Here is a 17,745-nt window from a genome sequence, read left to right as displayed (position 1 = left end):
GGACAACAAAGTCAAAAGTTAAAATTCCAAATGGCTAGATGAAAGGGCAAATGCATGTGTCATATTAACTGTTTGGTAAGGTACGGCCTTTACTTGTGTATATTTCCAGCCTCATGGTTGAAGGCCACGGCAGATGCCTCAAAGAGATCGTGTGTGGAGCAGATAGGGCATTGATACGTAATGGTAATAGGATTGAGTGGAGTACAATTCAGGAAGTAATCGAGCGAGTAATTTCAAAACGGCCGAGCGCGTAATTGCGATTTGAAATTATGAGCTCGATTACCCCTGAATTGTACGACACGAAGACCTATTACCAATGAATTGTGTCAATAACAAAATGCGAGAAACTCAGACATGAAATATTTAATGTAAGCACAGGCATCCTATTTAATACATCAGCCTAAAGCTCAATTTTCTAAAGCTGTCCATGAGTCTAAATACCATAAAAAATTATTCAAAATAAAAATAAAAATTATATTCCAATTTCATGGTTCGAAAAACTCGGGAGGGCACTAAAAAAAAATTTAATACGGGGAGGCTCCGCCCCGAGGTCCGGGGGTGTTTCTGCAATTGTTGTTTTTGTTTGTGCTCAGTCCAGAATAGCCGCTTATTATGTGGGACTAAGGCCTTCTTTCGTCTTCTTCAATCAATCTCCTCGTATTTATCGAGCGAGCTTTCACTGGTATGGTCGGTGATTTGTATGACCTCGCTTTGTGGTTGTCCCGCTTTCTTTAGTTTGGCGACGACAGACGACTTTTTGGTCGAATGGTTTGAAGAATTAGTGCGCGTCTCCTCAAAGATGCTGTTGATGTCATTACTCCTTCCTTAACGGCTTTGTTTAATACCTCCCCTCAAACAAGATCTTTCCCTTCTATATGGAAAACCGCAAAGGTTACACCCTTGTTCAAAATGGGTGATTAACAGAATGTATCTAATTACAGGCCGATTTCGATCCTGCCCACGATTAGCAAAATCTTGGAAAAGGCGGTTCACACTCAGCTTTATACCTATTTAACAGAAAATAATTTAATTTCGCTCAACCAGTTTGGCTTCAGATAAAAGTCATGTACTGTTACTGCTGCTTCTCAGCTTTCTGATCAGATCCTTCACTCCATGGACAATGGTTGCTTGACCGGAGCTGTTTTCTTGGACCTCGACAAAACGTTTGACACCGTTAATCTCTCATTATTACTCGAGAAGCTGTCAAACCATGGTGTTGATGATGGTGCCAGAAACTGGTTTACCTCATTTCTGACGAACAGGAAACAAGTGACGAACTGTTACGATGTGTGCTCCGATACTGCTCCTATTTCGATCGGTGTTGCTCAAGGTTCCATACTAGGCCCTCTATTTTTTATAATTTACAAGAATGATTTACCTACAGTTCTGGAGTTCTGTCGTAGTGTGCTACATGCGGATGACACCGTTCTTTACTTTGCCTCTAAATCAGCCATGGATTTAGAAAGTAAAATTAATACAGACTTTGGTCGTGTATGTAAATGAATTCGGACAAACAAACTTACTCTGAATGTTTCGAAATCTTAATTCTTGTTAATAGGTAGTGGTTTTCGCCTAAGTAAAGTTGGTTCAATTCGTATTTCTGCTGATGACACCCCTCTTGATAACGCAGACTCTTAAACGTACTTGGGTATTGTTATTAACAACCGACAACAACTGATCATATTGAGTCTGTCCGTAGCAAAACTAGCAAAAAGTTAGGTCTCTTGAGGTGTATTAATTCATGCCTCCTCCTTAGCGCAAGAGTTACTTTTTTAATAGTTCTATTTTACCTCTATCTGATTATAAGGATATAATCTAGGATGATAGAAGAAATGCCACTTTGATGTCTGAGCTACAAGTGTTGCAAAATAAGGCTGCTCGCCTTATAATAGATCTTCCTGCCCATTCATCTGCATGTGAGGCGCTTAAGAGACTTGGATGGAAGCCCTTAGTGCACCGTAGAATGGAACATCTTGCTGTTTTAAATAATATCTGCAACTCCACTGCCAATAGAAAATAGGATCACTGGTCGTCAATTAATTTTAGTTCAGAAATCTGAAACAGATTAGATCCCGCGATAAGGGAAGCAGAGCCACTGACTGCTTTTAAACGTGGACTGTCAAAAGCCATTTTACGATCCTTTAATTCTACTTTTAACTTTTGTGTATAGATTTTTTCCATTGATTAAATTTTTATTTCTTCTTGGTAATTTTCTAGAGGATTCCTCATTAAAGATTACCCTCATCAAGGTTTGAAATTCGCTTTCCGCCAAGGCGTAGAGTCTGTGCCAGGTTCTTCACAATGCTGCCAAGTTCGTGTTCACCCATCCTGGACTTGGCTTACCAAACTTTTGGGGAGCCAAATTATTGCCAAGTACAAAGGCCCGGAGGTTCGCATTTATAAGGGTCGCCTTTTGAGAAACTTTTCAAAGAGTCTGACAGTATTTCTTCGACCGCGGTCCCTGGCTCGCATCTCTTGCGGTGTTTTTAGGTGTTTGGCCGTCAAGCCACAAGCACGGGTCTTCGTTGACTGAGTTATCGTTGAACCGTACGCATTTCGCCATTTCTCCTTTGTCGACCTGGATACACACAACTTCAAAGCCCTGTACGTAAGCGTCGTAGTGGTCTTGGCGGCCTTGAATATCCGAAAAGCTCGGACAAGTTTATGAAGTTTGCATTGGTAAGAGCGACTCCACTGATGTCACTTAACAGGCCACTGGACAAATTTGACTCTCAGTTCTTCGGCTGAGTTGTACGGCTGGGCGCGATTTCGTCTCTTGCCGTAATCGTTCATTCTCAGTTGTTTGGCTTTTGCATTCACCACTGCCTTTCAGGATGCAAATTCCCTGCTATTTATGATGCTGGGTGTGTGGATAAGTTTCTCTCCAGGGCCGCTTGCATGACTTTGAGAGAGTCCGGTTCGTATTCGGAGCCATCTTGTTTTCTTACTTCTACGTAAAATTTTTGCAAAACCTCGTCCAAAGTTGCGGGCGCCATTATTACCACGTTGACATCTATGTTTCGCGTCTTTGTCAAGGATGACCAAACTCTCATCCATGTTGCTGTTCTTCTATTTGTTTTTATTTTCTGCCTGATTGAGGGTTTCTTGAATTAGCGCGTTTGAACTGAGAAGAAACTTGGAATCGTCTGGTGCTGGTAGTTTGTTTGTTTCCATCAGTGATAGTTGTTTCTGTTAGGACAGTTCGCTTGCTCGCTCGATTTATCGTATTGTCAGCTTCGACAACTGTATCGTTTTCTTTCATTTCAAGACTTTCTCAGTCAATAGTATTAAAACGGTTGTCAAAACCTAAAGAAAACATCTGAATAAAAGTCATTGGACCAGTTAATTTCATACATTCTTTGTTTTCAAGCTGAACGTGGGCAACCTGCTCAGTAAAGATTTTCCTAGATTTTCATCGGCTAGTAAAATTTAGTGCTTAATTGTCATTGGCTGTTTAACTGTCGGATTTGACCTGCCCAATTAAAAGGTGCTTGTAATAACCAATCAGATTCGACCATTTTGTTATTAACACAATCAAAACATATACAGCCTCACACCTGGACTTTTTTGATTTCATGAGCCGGAGGAGGAGGAGGAGGGGATATTGTTATTTACAAAAGCATGGAAGCTATGACATTAGGGGAAATGAATTGGGTCAGAGACAAGAAATCTATCCATAATAATGAGGTGCCTGCCAATTAAGTACCGAACCTCTACAGGGGGATTCTAATTTCATTACAACGATGTCCTCTTTATTGAGGAATAACATGACGACCCATGCAACCATACTACACCACAGCGCATCACACCATACCATATCACACCAAACTTTTTGATGCAGGCAAGAGAACACAAACCTGAAGGCAAGGGTTTTCTGAGTCTCGGCTTTCGTCTCCAGCACCAAACCAATGGAACAATAACCAATACTAGTCCGACCACGATTCCAATCGACATGGCCACATAGCCGGCAATTCCGTGAGTGGAATCTAGGTAGAGAAAGCCAAAATAAAAATTTATCGCTACCCAACTTGGGACATGACACCAAACATGAAAAGCCAGCTTTCTCAGAGGTTTTTTGCTAAAATTTAGTTTCAGACCGATTAGTGAAATAATGAAACGAAATATTTAGACCAAACTTCGCGAGTTCCGCAAGGGAGCTTATAATGAGCTAGGGTCATTCTAGGCATACATAAAAGTTAGAAGTAAAACGAAACAACGTTTCTTCAGTGGTTTAGTTCTATCGCAGATCCCCATTTTACAATCGAAATACTTGCCTGTTGGGTAGTTTGTATTTGTTGAAGAAGGTGGTTCTCCTAGGAAAAAAAAGCGGACATACTTTAAGGCGCGGTCGACCGCTATATATTTAGCCTAACTGAATTCCTTTTAAATCCTGGAAATGCTATCTTTGGAAAATGCCCCAAGCCCAAAACCATTCTGATCAGGCTATAACACTGGAAATCACAAAAGCAATTTTGACTTATTTCCTCCTCTTCCCAACAAACACACTCCATGCCGACGCGAATTAACGGTGTTGGTGATTTAAGTGGGCTGTGCCTGAGTAGAGGGCATTTGGTAAGAAATGCCAATCACATTTCATAAATTAACAGGAACCTTTCTGGATTGGCTTGTTTGTTTTACCATCGGTTTTAAATTAGTTAGAATGCTATTTTCAGCTTTTTTTATTAAACCCCACAGTACAGTTAAGTGCACTGTTTGCTTGAATGTCTCCAGGTCGAGTTCGATTGAGTGTATTCCGGAATAAGATGAAGCAGAAGACCTGCTAGGTTTATCTTTTAAGTAAATTTGGGAAGACACTTCTGCAAAGTTTCGCTGGCACATGATAATTTAAGAGCAATTTTGTACTCCCGTAACTCCAAAACCTCTTTAGTGGGATTTCTTGTCAGCATTGTGTGGATTCCTATCCCGGAATAGGGTCAATCGAACGCACCCTCATTTACCTGCAGTATGACGATCTGTACTTGGCAGTCTGGTAGGTGTAGAAGGAACTGTGTCAATTAAAAATAGAGGAGTAATTATTTCGCTAAAAGTAAACCAATGAAATGATATATTACGATGCCGTGTGTCTTAATGACATCACCGATCTTTATCAGGTTATTTAGAATGAAGGACGTATTCTCGAACAGGCACAAAAACAAACAAACAAACAAACAAACAGACAAACAAAAAAGCGAACACCAGACAAAAACAAATATTTCACCAGCCGTATTCATTCCCGACTCATTCAAACCGCGCACAGGGGTAAAGGAAAATCCAGCTGGCCGAATCTACAAACGGTGTCTTCAAAATCACAACCCGTTATGGCTCAATATCTCGCTTGGTTTTTAAAACGCCCATCCCCTTCTGCCACAACAGGGAAAGCTCCACGAAGTCAGCATCGATGATACGAACTAATTTAACAACAGTTTCAACATTTCAAGAATCTCGGCTACCTTCTGGATGTTCTGTCGTATTTGAAGGAGTTTTAGGTTTCGTGGTAACTAAAACAGTAGGAAAAAAAAAGACCAAGAAAAAAATCAATGATATTGATATTGATTAATTATATAAGATAAAGACGTGTGTCTATGAATAACAGCGAGTTTTAGAAACTACTACTGCGACGTCAACGAGAACGCCACAAAACAATATGATTTAATGAGAAAAACGAAGGCTCTGCTCGTGAGTTATAAAATTTGGTACATTTCTCCACCTTGCTCGGCCAAACAACAACGTGAAATGACCAAATTCAAGGTTTTGTGGAAAGCGTGAGTACATGACGGTAAATTTGTCATCCTCTGTCTTAACTTGGACGCAGTTCCTATCAATTTTGTTACTGGATAGTTCGGCCAGATTGTACAAGTTGAACGAATTGGAATAATCGGGAAGTAGGACAAGTAACACGACCATATATTTTCAAGCGACGTTTTCGTTGGCGTTGCTGTCGTGGTTTCTTAAAATCCCTAGTATGTGATCAGTATCCTACCTTCTGGATGTTCTGGTGTACTTGAAGGAGTTTTAGGTTTCATGGTAACTGAATCAGTGAAAAAAAAAAAAAAAGGACAAAAACATCAATTGATGTAGATTAATTATATGAGATATAGGGTTGAGTCTATGAATAGCATGTGTTTGGTGTAAAAAATGTATACAGTCTGGCTTAGGCCTTAAATTAAGCATAGAGAGGCATTTTTATCCGCACGTTTGAATTTCATATGTAAGTTTCCATAATGTAAATTTCTCATGGAACAGCAGAAACTCAAGTGCGTGAACAACAAAGGCGTGTATGATAATTTTTTTTACAGTTTTTACATGGGAAAAAAGAATATCGATTCTAATCGGCTCTCTTGATGATAAGGCTCCGAACTATGGGCCCCACAGACGTACATAGCGCTGGAATTCTGAATTATGAATCTGGCCTAAAATGGTTAAGGAACCAATCAGAATATCTCAACACGAACCAGTTATAAGTTATATAAATCAAAAGATCAATTACTCCAATCTTGTAATTATATTTCTTGTAGCGGTTGTTTAAGTTGGTTCCATAGGGTTATCACTTTTCATATGACATCCCCCAAAATGCAATTATTTACAACAAAACTGTGTTCTCGAATCCTTGCTGGTAAGACAATGACTTTATATCTTGAATTAAAACTACTCAAACAGAGCCATTTTTCAGTGTATATGCTAATTTTTCCAATTTCCTTTGGCGAAATCTGGAAATTTTCACAGCCGAAGATAGATTCTTTACTTTTTTACGAATTTGTGGTTTTTACCACTACGTAAAAAGGTGTCTCGCAAATTGTTGGAAAAATTGAGCCCTGAGAAGAGCAAATTGTTTGTTTACTTAAGGAAAGGCGAGAAAATTCAGATGAAAGTTTTATTTTCACGGACAATAATTACGTCTTAGAATAGGAATTCGCCAAGATCGCTATTTTTGGGCGTGCGTAAACTTTAGAACAGGAACTTCTTGTAAATGTTGGATAAAAGTTTGATGCGAACTACTTGGTTAAATTTTACAAGATATGAACAGCAGTATTTCGGTTTATAAAATTAATCTTTGAGATGCTTTTCTGTTTCTTCTACAGGGCTGTAATTTGAGCAGTATGGTTGACTTTACCAGACATTACACATTACCAAAGCTCGCATCGTCAGTGCGCGCGCGAGGTTATCCTAGGGAGACAGCTTAGGCAGTATTGAATTATACCTTCTTCGTCACAATGTTTTCCTTTGTAGTTCTCAGGACAGTGACAGCTGTATGCACGAACAGAGCTGACACAAGTGGCACCATTCTCGCAGAAATTTCTCAGCTTACAATAATCTACATCCGAGTAATGAATAAAAGAAATAATAAAATGACAATGAAAACAAAAACAAAAATAGTATACCGTAATTCAGTTACATAGACAAACGCCCCCTCCCCTACCTCCCTCTTAAGTTATCATCCTCATTTATGCCCATTGTATATTTGGAGAGGAGCCTGTTGGCATAGCAAACGCTATGACGTCAAAGTATTGCCAAACAAAAGAGTTATGTACATTGTTTGCCTACATAATCAGATACAATTTTTCTAACCTTTCATCATTTCACAAACAGTACAGAAACCACGAACTCTCGTAATACACCCGCGCCGCGTAGAAAGTATGTCAGTAGTACAGAAGTTTGCATTGGTTACTCAGCCGTCGCTTTCCCGGGGAGACCAAGTCGTGACTCCGCGAATCGACGTCCAATTCGTCAGGTTATTCTAATTTCAGTTTTGATGGGCTGCTTTCTCATAGAAATAATTACCAAGGACGGTGCCTCCTAATAGAATATTTTGCCCAGCTTATGATTATGCGGGAAAAGCAGAGTAACATAGGCCTTAGCCGCTATTGGAATTTTAACAGAAAATTGGCGGTTACCACGCATGTTTTAGAGATAATTGAGCAATAATTATTTTAAAAAGGTTTAAAATAAAATGCAATATACGGCGTTTTTGGAACCTCAATCATCCCTTAGAAATGTACAGTTACCCCATTTTTTCAATGATAATAACGCTTAAATAAAAGATCTGCTTTCCCGCATAGTCATAAACCTAGAAAAATATTAGTAGGCACCGCTCACGGGAAACCCGAGTTTCTCGGAACATCCTGAGATGCACAGAATGTATACGCAGTAGCAAAAGAAAGCACCGTCCTTCAATATTTAAAGACAGCTCACAAACGTAACAGATACCTGGAAAATATGCTGGAAAATCGGACGCGGTATTAGTGAAAGGGAGGCCAATAACCTTGGAAACCATAACAAAAAGAGAGAAGAGCATATTCAGTATAATTCTTCAACATCATAATCACCAGAAGGACCATTTCTTGTGGCCATGTCGAGTTTGCATGAGGAACGCGCGAGTTTTAAATTCAATCAAATGGAGAAAAAACTCGATAGCATGGCAATTATTTACAATGTAGTAATATTTTACTGGGTAAGAGGTAAGATATGGGTATTGAGACATGATTTAAAATCTAAAAGAACGACTCTGGTTATAAAAACCCTTAACGTGTCCCTTAACATGTCCAAATCCATGAAACCTCTTTCGTGTGGTTTTTGAGTCTGGGAAAACTGCCGTTCGGTTCCCAGCTAACAGCTACCACATGTTTGCTGTAGAGCTGTCGCTTAAAGAGTACGTGTTTTACTTCCGCCTCGGCAGGTAAGGGTGCCTGGTACACGGCCTTTTGGTCGTTCGGTGCCCCACGGCTGTGCCCTGCTTATGAGGCCCAACAAGTCCGAAACAGCTGCCTATGGCTGCAACTGCCCGATTGATATGGCTGTACGCATGCTTAAGGTACTGGCCAGGTCGTTGTTTGCTGTCCGAGTGTGTCACTTGCTTTTATTGATTGAGGTCTATAGTCATGACTGACAATCGATAGTATTCTTTGAAATTATCCACACCCTATTGTTCACGTCTTACTCTCTCACTATGTTGGGTTTACTTTCACTTTCCGGTCGAAATTAAACATCCTTTTTGAGCTTCTTAACCCCCCCCTCCTTATCCGGCCATATTAATTAAGGTTAGCACATTGTCAAAATTCTAGTAGAGCTATTACCACAGTCTTTTCTGAGCAAAGGGATTTCGCAAGCACACGACCAGGACTTCGAGGAACATCCCACAGTTATCAATTATACCCTTGACCTGGTTACTTCGTTTTCATGTCTTGAAAATAGTAATTCGTTTGCAGGTTCAAATTTTATTACGGATAATTCCGGCTGATTATCTGTAATACGGATGAAACAACTGGGAGTTAAAGGTGGTTAAGGTCTTTTTCTATTTTTACCTTTAAATTAACAAGATTCGGATAATGATAATTATATGCAGAGATGTTGACGGTGAAAAACGTCTGATTCTGAAAGGAAATGAAACGGAAATCAGTCAACGTAGAACACACCTTGAAGTGAGTAACAACTACTGAGAATTTGGTGGATCACTGATTAACAGAAGTGAGTCAAGCATAGTTTCTTTTGTGCCAATATTCCATTTGGGGAACAACACATCAACATTTAAACATTGCTGCAAAACGGCACGACAAAAGTCTGAAACTTTGATGAATGATAACATTAATCAAGTCTAGTTAGAATAAGACAACAAGTAGTGTCCTTTGTTTTCCCCTCAGGATAGTAAATCAAGCAAAACCGCGACCATGCGCAAAACTTGCCTGCCACGGCCACGCCTTCTCGCGGGGGTGATTTTAGCGCGCGTTCGCGTTTTTTGCGCGCTTTACTATACCCCTCCCTCCACCCCCCCCCCCCCCCCAAAAAAAAAAAAAAATAAATAAATAAGGGATAAATCGTTGACTAATTTAGCATGTGCTTAGCATGGGGACATAGAAAACATTTGAGTTCCGATCCCGACCGGATTCAAACGTGTGACTTGACCTATCACGATCGGATCCTCGGAACCAGTAATTGGAGACTCGAGGTGATGGTCTCAATTTCCGTCGTAATTGTTTGTTAAACATTTTATCTTTTTACGTACATAAGCGAGCTTAAAATTTACAAACTTTCTCTATTTTTCATCAAACAGGGCGCTTTCGACCCTATCAGCCTATATTGTGAGGGGCATCACATTACCAAAATTTGGGCAAAATTAAGTTCCGATTACAAACTATTGGAATGTCCTTTAACTTTAGGAAAAGAAAGAGAACGCAACTAGTGTGTCCTTACTTTTGGCAGCACAGAGCAGTAAACTGGAGCGATCAGGCTAACGTCGACGCTTAGACGAATAAGAATCCCATTCCAGTTCCCCTGAGGATCTAAAAGATATAGTAAACAGCGTGTGAGATTACTGCAGAGTGGTTCTTGACCCGTATCAGCCTGAGTTGGGGGTTGGGGAATACGCGCTGCCTTTAAATATTCATATTCAGTTTTTAATATAAAAGCAAACATTGACAAAGTCTGTGACTTTTCCTTAACTTTATCTGTCAATAATTGGCTATAATAATTGCTCACATGACTTGATGTTTCCAAGGCAACACGTTTTTGACAGCAATTTTTTTCCCAAATTTGAATATTTTTCTTCTAATGAAAAATTGTAACTTTATATAAGTTAATTTTGCATATTTACACCTTATAATTTTTTTTCTTTCTGGGTTTTTCGCGTTTTGGAAGATAGCGGGAAATCCAATATGGCGGATCCAAGGCGGCGCCTGTGAAGAACAAATTTACGTAATTCTCTTGTAATGTGACGTCATCGGTACACTTTACGGACATCAAAAGAACAGTTTGGGACATACCATACACCCTCCAAGTCGCCCTTGACTCGATGGATTTGAAGTTACGAGATGGGGTGGGAGTTTCTGGGAGTTTGGATTTCAAAGTAATAGTTGATAGTACAATAATAATAATAATAATAATAATAATAATAATAATAATAATAATTGTAATAATAATAATAGTAATAATAATAATAATAATAATAATAATAATAATAATAATAATAATAATAATAATAATAATAATAATTGTGGATGTACTTGGAGGTTATTCAAGAGATGCCAGGAAGGCAATTTAAAAAGAGCTAGTGGGAGATTAAAGCGACACAATAGCTCTGCAGATACAGAAATCAGTTATCACAAGCTCACTCAACATTGCCAGGCGCTTTAAGCTTTTGAAATAATGAACATACGGCGTTTTATTATACTTTTATTTTTATTTATTTTTTAAGTGTTTTCTTCACAATGAACAGAACTTTTAGTATTTAGATTGAAGATTTTATGGATATAAATAGTTTTAGAATTTAATTACTAGGATTTTTATGATTAGAAGTTGGAGTTTAATTGTATGGACTTTGGTCGTTGCATTGATTGGCTACGGTTGGCCGCCCAATCATTGTTAAGGTAATCTGGGCATCCAGAAGTTTTTACTGCCATTTTATAATAAATAGACAATTTTACGTACGGTAGACAGGTAACTTTCTCATTATTGGATCCTCAAGCCTGGCGCCCATTTTGGGGAAACGTTCACGAATAAAGATTAAAATGACCCTCATCCTTCACCCTTCACCCTCACTGACGACATAGCATCTTTTTATTGCATCATGAATATTTTATGTTCTTTGGTATTAACTGTGTGTTCAAAACGTTCGTACAACATCATAACAAAGGTTTCAAGTGAATTTATTAAAGGAACAGCAAACCGTAATCCGCCTTTAGTTATTGTTCCAATAAAATGAAAATATTTTCCCAATTGACAGCCTACAACCCATCCATCTTGGCCATCAGTAGACTTCCTTTTATTCTTATATGGCCTTATAAAGATATTTTTAGGAAATGCTTAAAACAACTGACAAGGCTCTGTCATGTTATTTTTATGTTGTTAAACGTCAAGTACATGCATGCGAGAGTATTTTGGTCTCTGCCGGCCTTCCACCATACATTTCTTTTACATTTATTTTTAACAATGGCAAAATATCACCTTTTCTTTAAACTGACTGGACCGACCTTAGTTCACAAGAGATAGAGGTTTCGAAAGGAGATTTAAAGAAAAAAATGCAAAAATCAATTGCGTAGGACTTTATTCGAACCCAAAAATTAACACGTGCATTTTGGAGGATCGATACAACATCCCGGCAACGGTTCGATCCCAACTTCCAATTAAAATAGCGTTACTACACTGAACTATGTTGGGTCTGAACCAGTTTTTTCAATGGATCTTTTCCCTGGTGCGATACTTATTGGAAGAAAACGTGGAGTATTATTTGGTCATTTTAGTATGACGCAAGAGCCTTTGTTTCAATAAGAGGGTGATCCAGTATAATCCTATTTTCATGAAAAATAAGCTCAAACGAGTTTTAGGCGTTATCTTTTTTAATTACAAACAATCTCGTACCCAGAGTCTTCAGGCTTTTTGGTCAGCGGGGCAACGCCGGGAAGACTCTGGGGACATCGAATTTTATTACCGCAGGATTTCTGCGGTAAAACAATGGAAACCGTTAGGGAACAGTCAATCAAAAAAATTGAATTTTTTCGATGTCCCCAGAGTCTTCCCGGCGTTGCCCCGCTGACCAAAAAGCCTGAAGACTCTGGGTACGAGATTGAATTACAAAAGGAGGGATTATGGAGTGCGAAAAAGGAGCGTTCTCCCCCTGCATAGTCCCGCTACTACTATTACGGGCTTTTTAACTCCATTTACTTTAGCAATGTCGCGTGAGAAAAATAAAAATAAAGCAAAAAAAAAAAAGAAAAAAAAAGAAGCCTTTGGTATTCAATTGCGTACCTTTCATAGCAGGCCATGTTGCATTCATATACCAACCACTGGTGTTTACATTTTGCCCAAAGGTGACTTCGACTGCTGAGGGAATCCAATCTCCAGCTGGACTTGATGACGGGTAAGGGCAGTCTGAAATGCATTCAGAAAGAACGAAATTTATTGATTTGAAGTGATAAGAAATTTATATATTGATTCCGGAACTAAACTTCGGTCACCTCAGATCACGTCGTTGTTTCTTAGAGAATTGAATCCACGCCTCGTTGCTTTTTCGACGATCAGCCGGAGTTTCATTTTGTTAACAAACTAATGACTGACTGTTGGCACCACGAAAAAAAATTGAATTCGTAGTTTCTCTATCTCCTGATAGAAGGATACAATGACCTTGTGATAATCTGTTCTAACTAAAAATTTTTTTTTCTCAAGTAGACTGTCTATTTCCATGGCGAAATACGTCATAATCTCAGGAACCATAATTTTTGAGTTTTCTTTGATTTCAACGTTTCTCAAAATAGATTGCATATCCATCCTTTTAATTTCTCTTTGATTTTTGCAGTGCATTTATTGATTTTGATTTATAATTAGGCGCTGATATCTAGTGGAGCTTTTCGTTGCATCAGCCTACAGAAGTGAAACAATTCTGCGAGCTTACCATAATCCTGTAGAACTGACTTTCGTTTGCGAAATTTGATGTCCTGTTTATTTAAAGCGTGCTGACCTGTCAAATGAAAAATAAAAATAGATTTAATAAGAGAGATCAGGGTGCAGTTATTCAGCGAGAGTTGAGCCGGTAACCGGCCGCTGACTGGGCAAATTGGTAAACGGTAACGAAGGATTACGAGCAGATTACTAATAAGTTTCTCTTATTGAAAAACGTTTCCATGGGGGTATGGCCCAGCCTTCTTACACTACAGAAAATAAAGGAAGACAAAGCCACAATGAATGACTGAATGAGCGTGATCTACAAGAAACCCAAATTGCAGCCTGAACTTTCAACCAGAATTAATTCAGTAGTGATACAGTCTACTTATCCTGGTTAGCGCTACCTCAGCGTTTCATTGGACAACGGGACCTGGAAGAAATCTTTTGGCCTGCACGCTGGCGTGGGTACGAAGTCAGCACCAGGCTGATGAATATTTTATCGAATGCACAAGAGAACTATAACCTGGTCTACAGCGTGATCTGTTGTTTTCAATATTCGCCATTAGTAAGAAATTATAGACGTAGATCACGACAGATTAATGAGAAGGAACCAGACCATGACAGTTAGTAATTAATTAAAGTTATTATTGCAAAATATGAAAAGAATACACAAGGGGGATGAAATTCAAGTTAACAGAAATTTTGGCAACGGTTGTTGTTTTGCGGGCAGAGTTTTATTGTATTCCGACTCAATACAGTAGGAATCCAACCCAGTTGATCGTAATCCCGAATCAAATGCCACACAAAGTAAGACGCAGCCAAATTAACCAATGGGTGGACAATGCCTAAAAATGTTCAAAAACATAAAAAAACGAAAGAGTGATTGTTTATTTTCCTTTTTTAAATTACCTTTGTATCCGTGTAGTAGGCATTGACGTTGACAAGATGGTACGCTACGCGAAATCTGCAGAGCGAGAAACAAAGTTTGTTTAATAATGAAACTCAACTAAATTATCACATATGGTTACTTTCGCAACGTAAAAGTAAAGTTTCAAACTAATTACACAATTTGACGTTGTTAAAAGTTTCTTAAATACGGTTATGAACTTCCTAGAGTAACACCGAAACGGGTGAGTGAGTTTAGTCTGTTTGAAAACAGGAGGATGCAAATGAGCGTGAAGAGCGCAGTGTGCAACTTGACTTCCTCTGTTTCCGAGAAAACAGACAAAATATGCACATAATCTAGATACGATGTGATTACGCCATTTGTGATCATTTGTGTCTGCCAGAACAGAACAATTTGTATTTCGAAAGCTACATTTCCGTTTTTAAAGGTTTCCGAGTGATGGGCCTTTGTTAATCACTAAAGAGAAATTGTGCTGTTAAACATGCTTTTGGCGCGCTCGCACTTCAGCGGCGATGATATTAAGAGGACAAGAAGAAATCAGTCGCTGGAAAAGCGAACTTTATCCGCATCAAAAAATTAAAAAGTGCATTTTGGAGGATCGATACAACCTCCCCAGCAACGGCTCGATCCGAAACTTGCAAATTGCATTACTGCACTCATCTATGAATAGGTTTGAACCGTTTTTACAAATGAAGTTTTTTCTCTCATGCGTTCCTAATTGGAAGACAGGTATGGAGTTTAGCACGTGACTAGCTATAAGATGCTCAAAGTTTAATTAAGGTGTTTGTTTCTCAGGAATGTTAACGAGACCACATGTATGCCAGAGGCGCATGACATGCTGCCGAGGAAGCCCTTTTTATCTATAAAATTCACTGATAAAATCGATCGTGTCAAAAGGTGTAGCAAGATTGTTGCCTTGGAATCGCCGCTTTATCTATAAAAAATACTGATGAATCACTCGTGGCAACAGCTGTAGAAAGATGATGCTACATAAAATTCACCGAAAGAATAAACTACTTAATATAGATACTAGCTCTACTTAATACTAATACTGGGTCCAAGTTGTGTTTAATTTTTTGAACGAACACTGCAAAAAACTGAGAGCGGGCCCTTTTTTTGGTGCCACTAGATTTCCGCATGTCCACAGAGAAAGCCAACGAGAAAACCAAACAAACATTAGGAAGAAAACTAATCTACGTAAAGGGACGAGTCTAAGCGTAACCCAGATACCCTGCAATTGAAGTGAAGAGAGGACCAAGGTCAATTCTATTTTAAAACTTAAAACTTTCTGATGTTGAGAAAAAGGCGACATTAGAATAGACATTAATAGAAGGGAATCAAAGAGTTAACAGTGCCGTAAAAATGGCAGCTGTCATTTGCATGGTCACATTTTAGGATGTCATCCAGCTAAGAACCATTGATTTATTTATTCTAATTGAGAGCGTTGTGCTCTAGACAAAGAGATTCAGAAGTCGCTCAAGCATTTCACCCAGCAGGACCTCTATGTCATAAACAAACCGCGAAGCAAGAAGGGACATGAAAATTTTGAGTGCGTGTTGCGGATGATTCGCTTCGGGGCATTGTGGTGCCTCATTACACGAGTTTCTTTATAAAAAAAACTGATTTATTCACCTAGTAAAGAAAAATTGAGTAAAAATGACTTTAACTACAAAATTTGCCCTTGGTACGCGACTGAGCTTTGTATTATTAACGTTCCTGTTACTTGTTTCGAGACTTCTTACGTGATTCAGCGGGTCCATGATGCATAAATGTAATTATATTTACATCACATATTTCTCACTAAAACTTCAGAATGAAAGAAAAAAAAAAGAAAGAAAAAAACCTGACGATTTTATGATTTAATGCTCACTGTCTCCATGAGTTATCACGACAACAGTCGTATTATCCATCCGCCTATGAAACAAGAATTGAATCCTAAGAATGTAATCCGGTGCGTTTGTTATTTCTCAATTTACGACCGAGGTTCGCAAGTCAGAAACATAACTTTAAACCCAAAGACTGAACTACAAAAACTAGGCCTAGAGAAAGAAATTTCATTAAATTAACGGGTAACGGACATCACATTGGAATTAGGAAGTCATTGTTTACGATTTAAGCTAATATTGGTTTGTAAGCTTAAAATCGCTGACGATATCACTAATAAATCCGGAACTCGTTCATTCAGTTTTCTTTTTATGAGATAGGCGTCAGTTACGTCCAGGATCGGAAGCTGCAAAGCTTCTACTTTTTATCGAATAAACTCTACTTCTTTCGGTTTCTCGATTTCGTCGTTTTCGCTAATGTGGATTTGGTATGCAATTGGTATGCATGTCATGTCGATCCTGTCATTATTCCGATCACGTTTCAGAGTTTTCAGTGGACAAGTACATGCATCTCCATCATCGTATAAGGCAAAATCCACAACATACCTGCGTTTCTCTTTTGGAACTTTCTTTCAGAGCCAGACGGCAGTTACGAAGGCATCGCGCCTTCCGTCGCGGTATACGTTGGCCTGTCTGCTCAATCAGGGCCATCGTTCCAATGATCACACAAAATAACAGTACCAAAACGATCTTCCTTCTTGCAGGCATGGTTTACTCAGATGGTAATACTGCCGAATACAAAATGATATGATTATCAATTAATGCTTTTTAAAACGTGCTGCAGCCGAAACCTTGACACTGGCGATTGACTTCATCATTAGCATTGAAAATGTTGTTATTCAACTTTCTGCTCAGCGGTGCAAATCAGTTATACTTGCGTAATGATGTATTTTGTCTTCGATTGTGCACATTGTTCACGCTTCGAAGGTCACTTCAGTTGTTCTTATTCTTATCTTTTGGCTTGCCTCAAGGCTCGTTACTAGGCCCCCTACTCTTGTGTTATACACTTTATATAAATGATCTCCCCAATGTCTACCCCACTTCCAAAATTAGTGTGTATGTGGATGGCACGGTTTTTTATTTTAGTGGTTCTGGCTGTAAGGAGGTTACTATTGTCTTGCAAGATGATCTAAATCGGTTTGAACAATGAATGACAAATAGTAAGCTACTGTTAAATCAAAGCAAGACTAAAGGCATGCTATTTGGAACAAAATCGAAGCTGGAAAGTGCTGAAAATTTTACCATCCAGTTACAAGGGAGAAATATCGAGAAGTAATTACTTGGAGGTTATGTCAGATGAACATCTGATTGGAAGGAGCATGTCGACGTAATATTAATTATGCAGTAAGATGAACAATTTATTTGCCTGAATAAGATTGTGTCTTACGCTTGAGGCATCCAAATGTGTGCACAGTTGCATAATCTTACTACTCCTAAGTTATGTAGAGGGGAGAGGAACAGGCAGTTAAATTTCTTTTCTCCCTATTTTTTTCCCTCTTTTTCTCCCTCCTCCCTAATTTTTTCGGCCGTTTCTCCCTCCTCCCTGATTTTTCATCTTTCTCCCTGATAGGTCTTTTAAGAGGCTTA

The 17,745-nt window shown here is 38.8% G+C and overlaps 1 protein-coding gene and 1 pseudogene across 8 annotated transcripts in view; both read right to left on the bottom strand.

The window, feature by feature from the left end:
• Positions 1–17,745, bottom strand: part of LOC146479897 (uncharacterized) — a 61,225-nt gene that overhangs the window by 2,708 nt on the left and 40,772 nt on the right. Inside the window, exons 1-14 of one of the 8 annotated variants that reach the window (XM_085110774.1) lie at positions 16,705–17,020; positions 14,278–14,332; positions 13,379–13,444; positions 12,736–12,858; positions 10,186–10,274; positions 9,300–9,368; positions 8,206–8,260; positions 7,199–7,312; positions 5,981–6,028; positions 5,451–5,498; positions 4,959–5,006; positions 4,275–4,313; positions 3,858–3,986; positions 7–2,003 (exon numbers count right to left, since the gene is read on the bottom strand). In XM_085110774.1, coding sequence (XP_084966900.1) covers positions 1,816–2,003; positions 3,858–3,986; positions 4,275–4,313; positions 4,959–5,006; positions 5,451–5,498; positions 5,981–6,028; positions 7,199–7,312; positions 8,206–8,260; positions 9,300–9,368; positions 10,186–10,274; positions 12,736–12,858; positions 13,379–13,444; positions 14,278–14,332; positions 16,705–16,866 — 1,233 coding nt within the window. In that variant the 5' untranslated portion in view covers positions 16,867–17,020 and the 3' untranslated portion in view covers positions 7–1,815. Of the gene's footprint in view, positions 1–6; positions 2,004–3,857; positions 3,987–4,274; positions 4,314–4,958; positions 5,007–5,450; positions 5,499–5,980; positions 6,029–7,198; positions 7,313–8,205; positions 8,261–9,299; positions 9,369–10,185; positions 10,275–12,735; positions 12,859–13,378; positions 13,445–14,277; positions 14,333–16,704; positions 17,021–17,745 lie in introns of those variants that run through there. The other 7 variants (XM_085110765.1, XM_085110769.1, XM_085110770.1 and 4 more) reach the window with 7 other exon arrangements.
• Positions 2,016–3,556, bottom strand: LOC146479899 (uncharacterized; annotated as a pseudogene).

The sequence above is a fragment of the Pavona decussata genome, unplaced genomic scaffold (genome assembly GCF_977016875.1).
Source record: "Pavona decussata unplaced genomic scaffold, jaPavDecu1.1 SCAFFOLD_58, whole genome shotgun sequence".
Lineage (NCBI taxonomy): Eukaryota > Metazoa > Cnidaria > Anthozoa > Scleractinia > Agariciidae > Pavona > Pavona decussata.
This window is presented reverse-complemented; position numbering and strand designations above follow the sequence as displayed.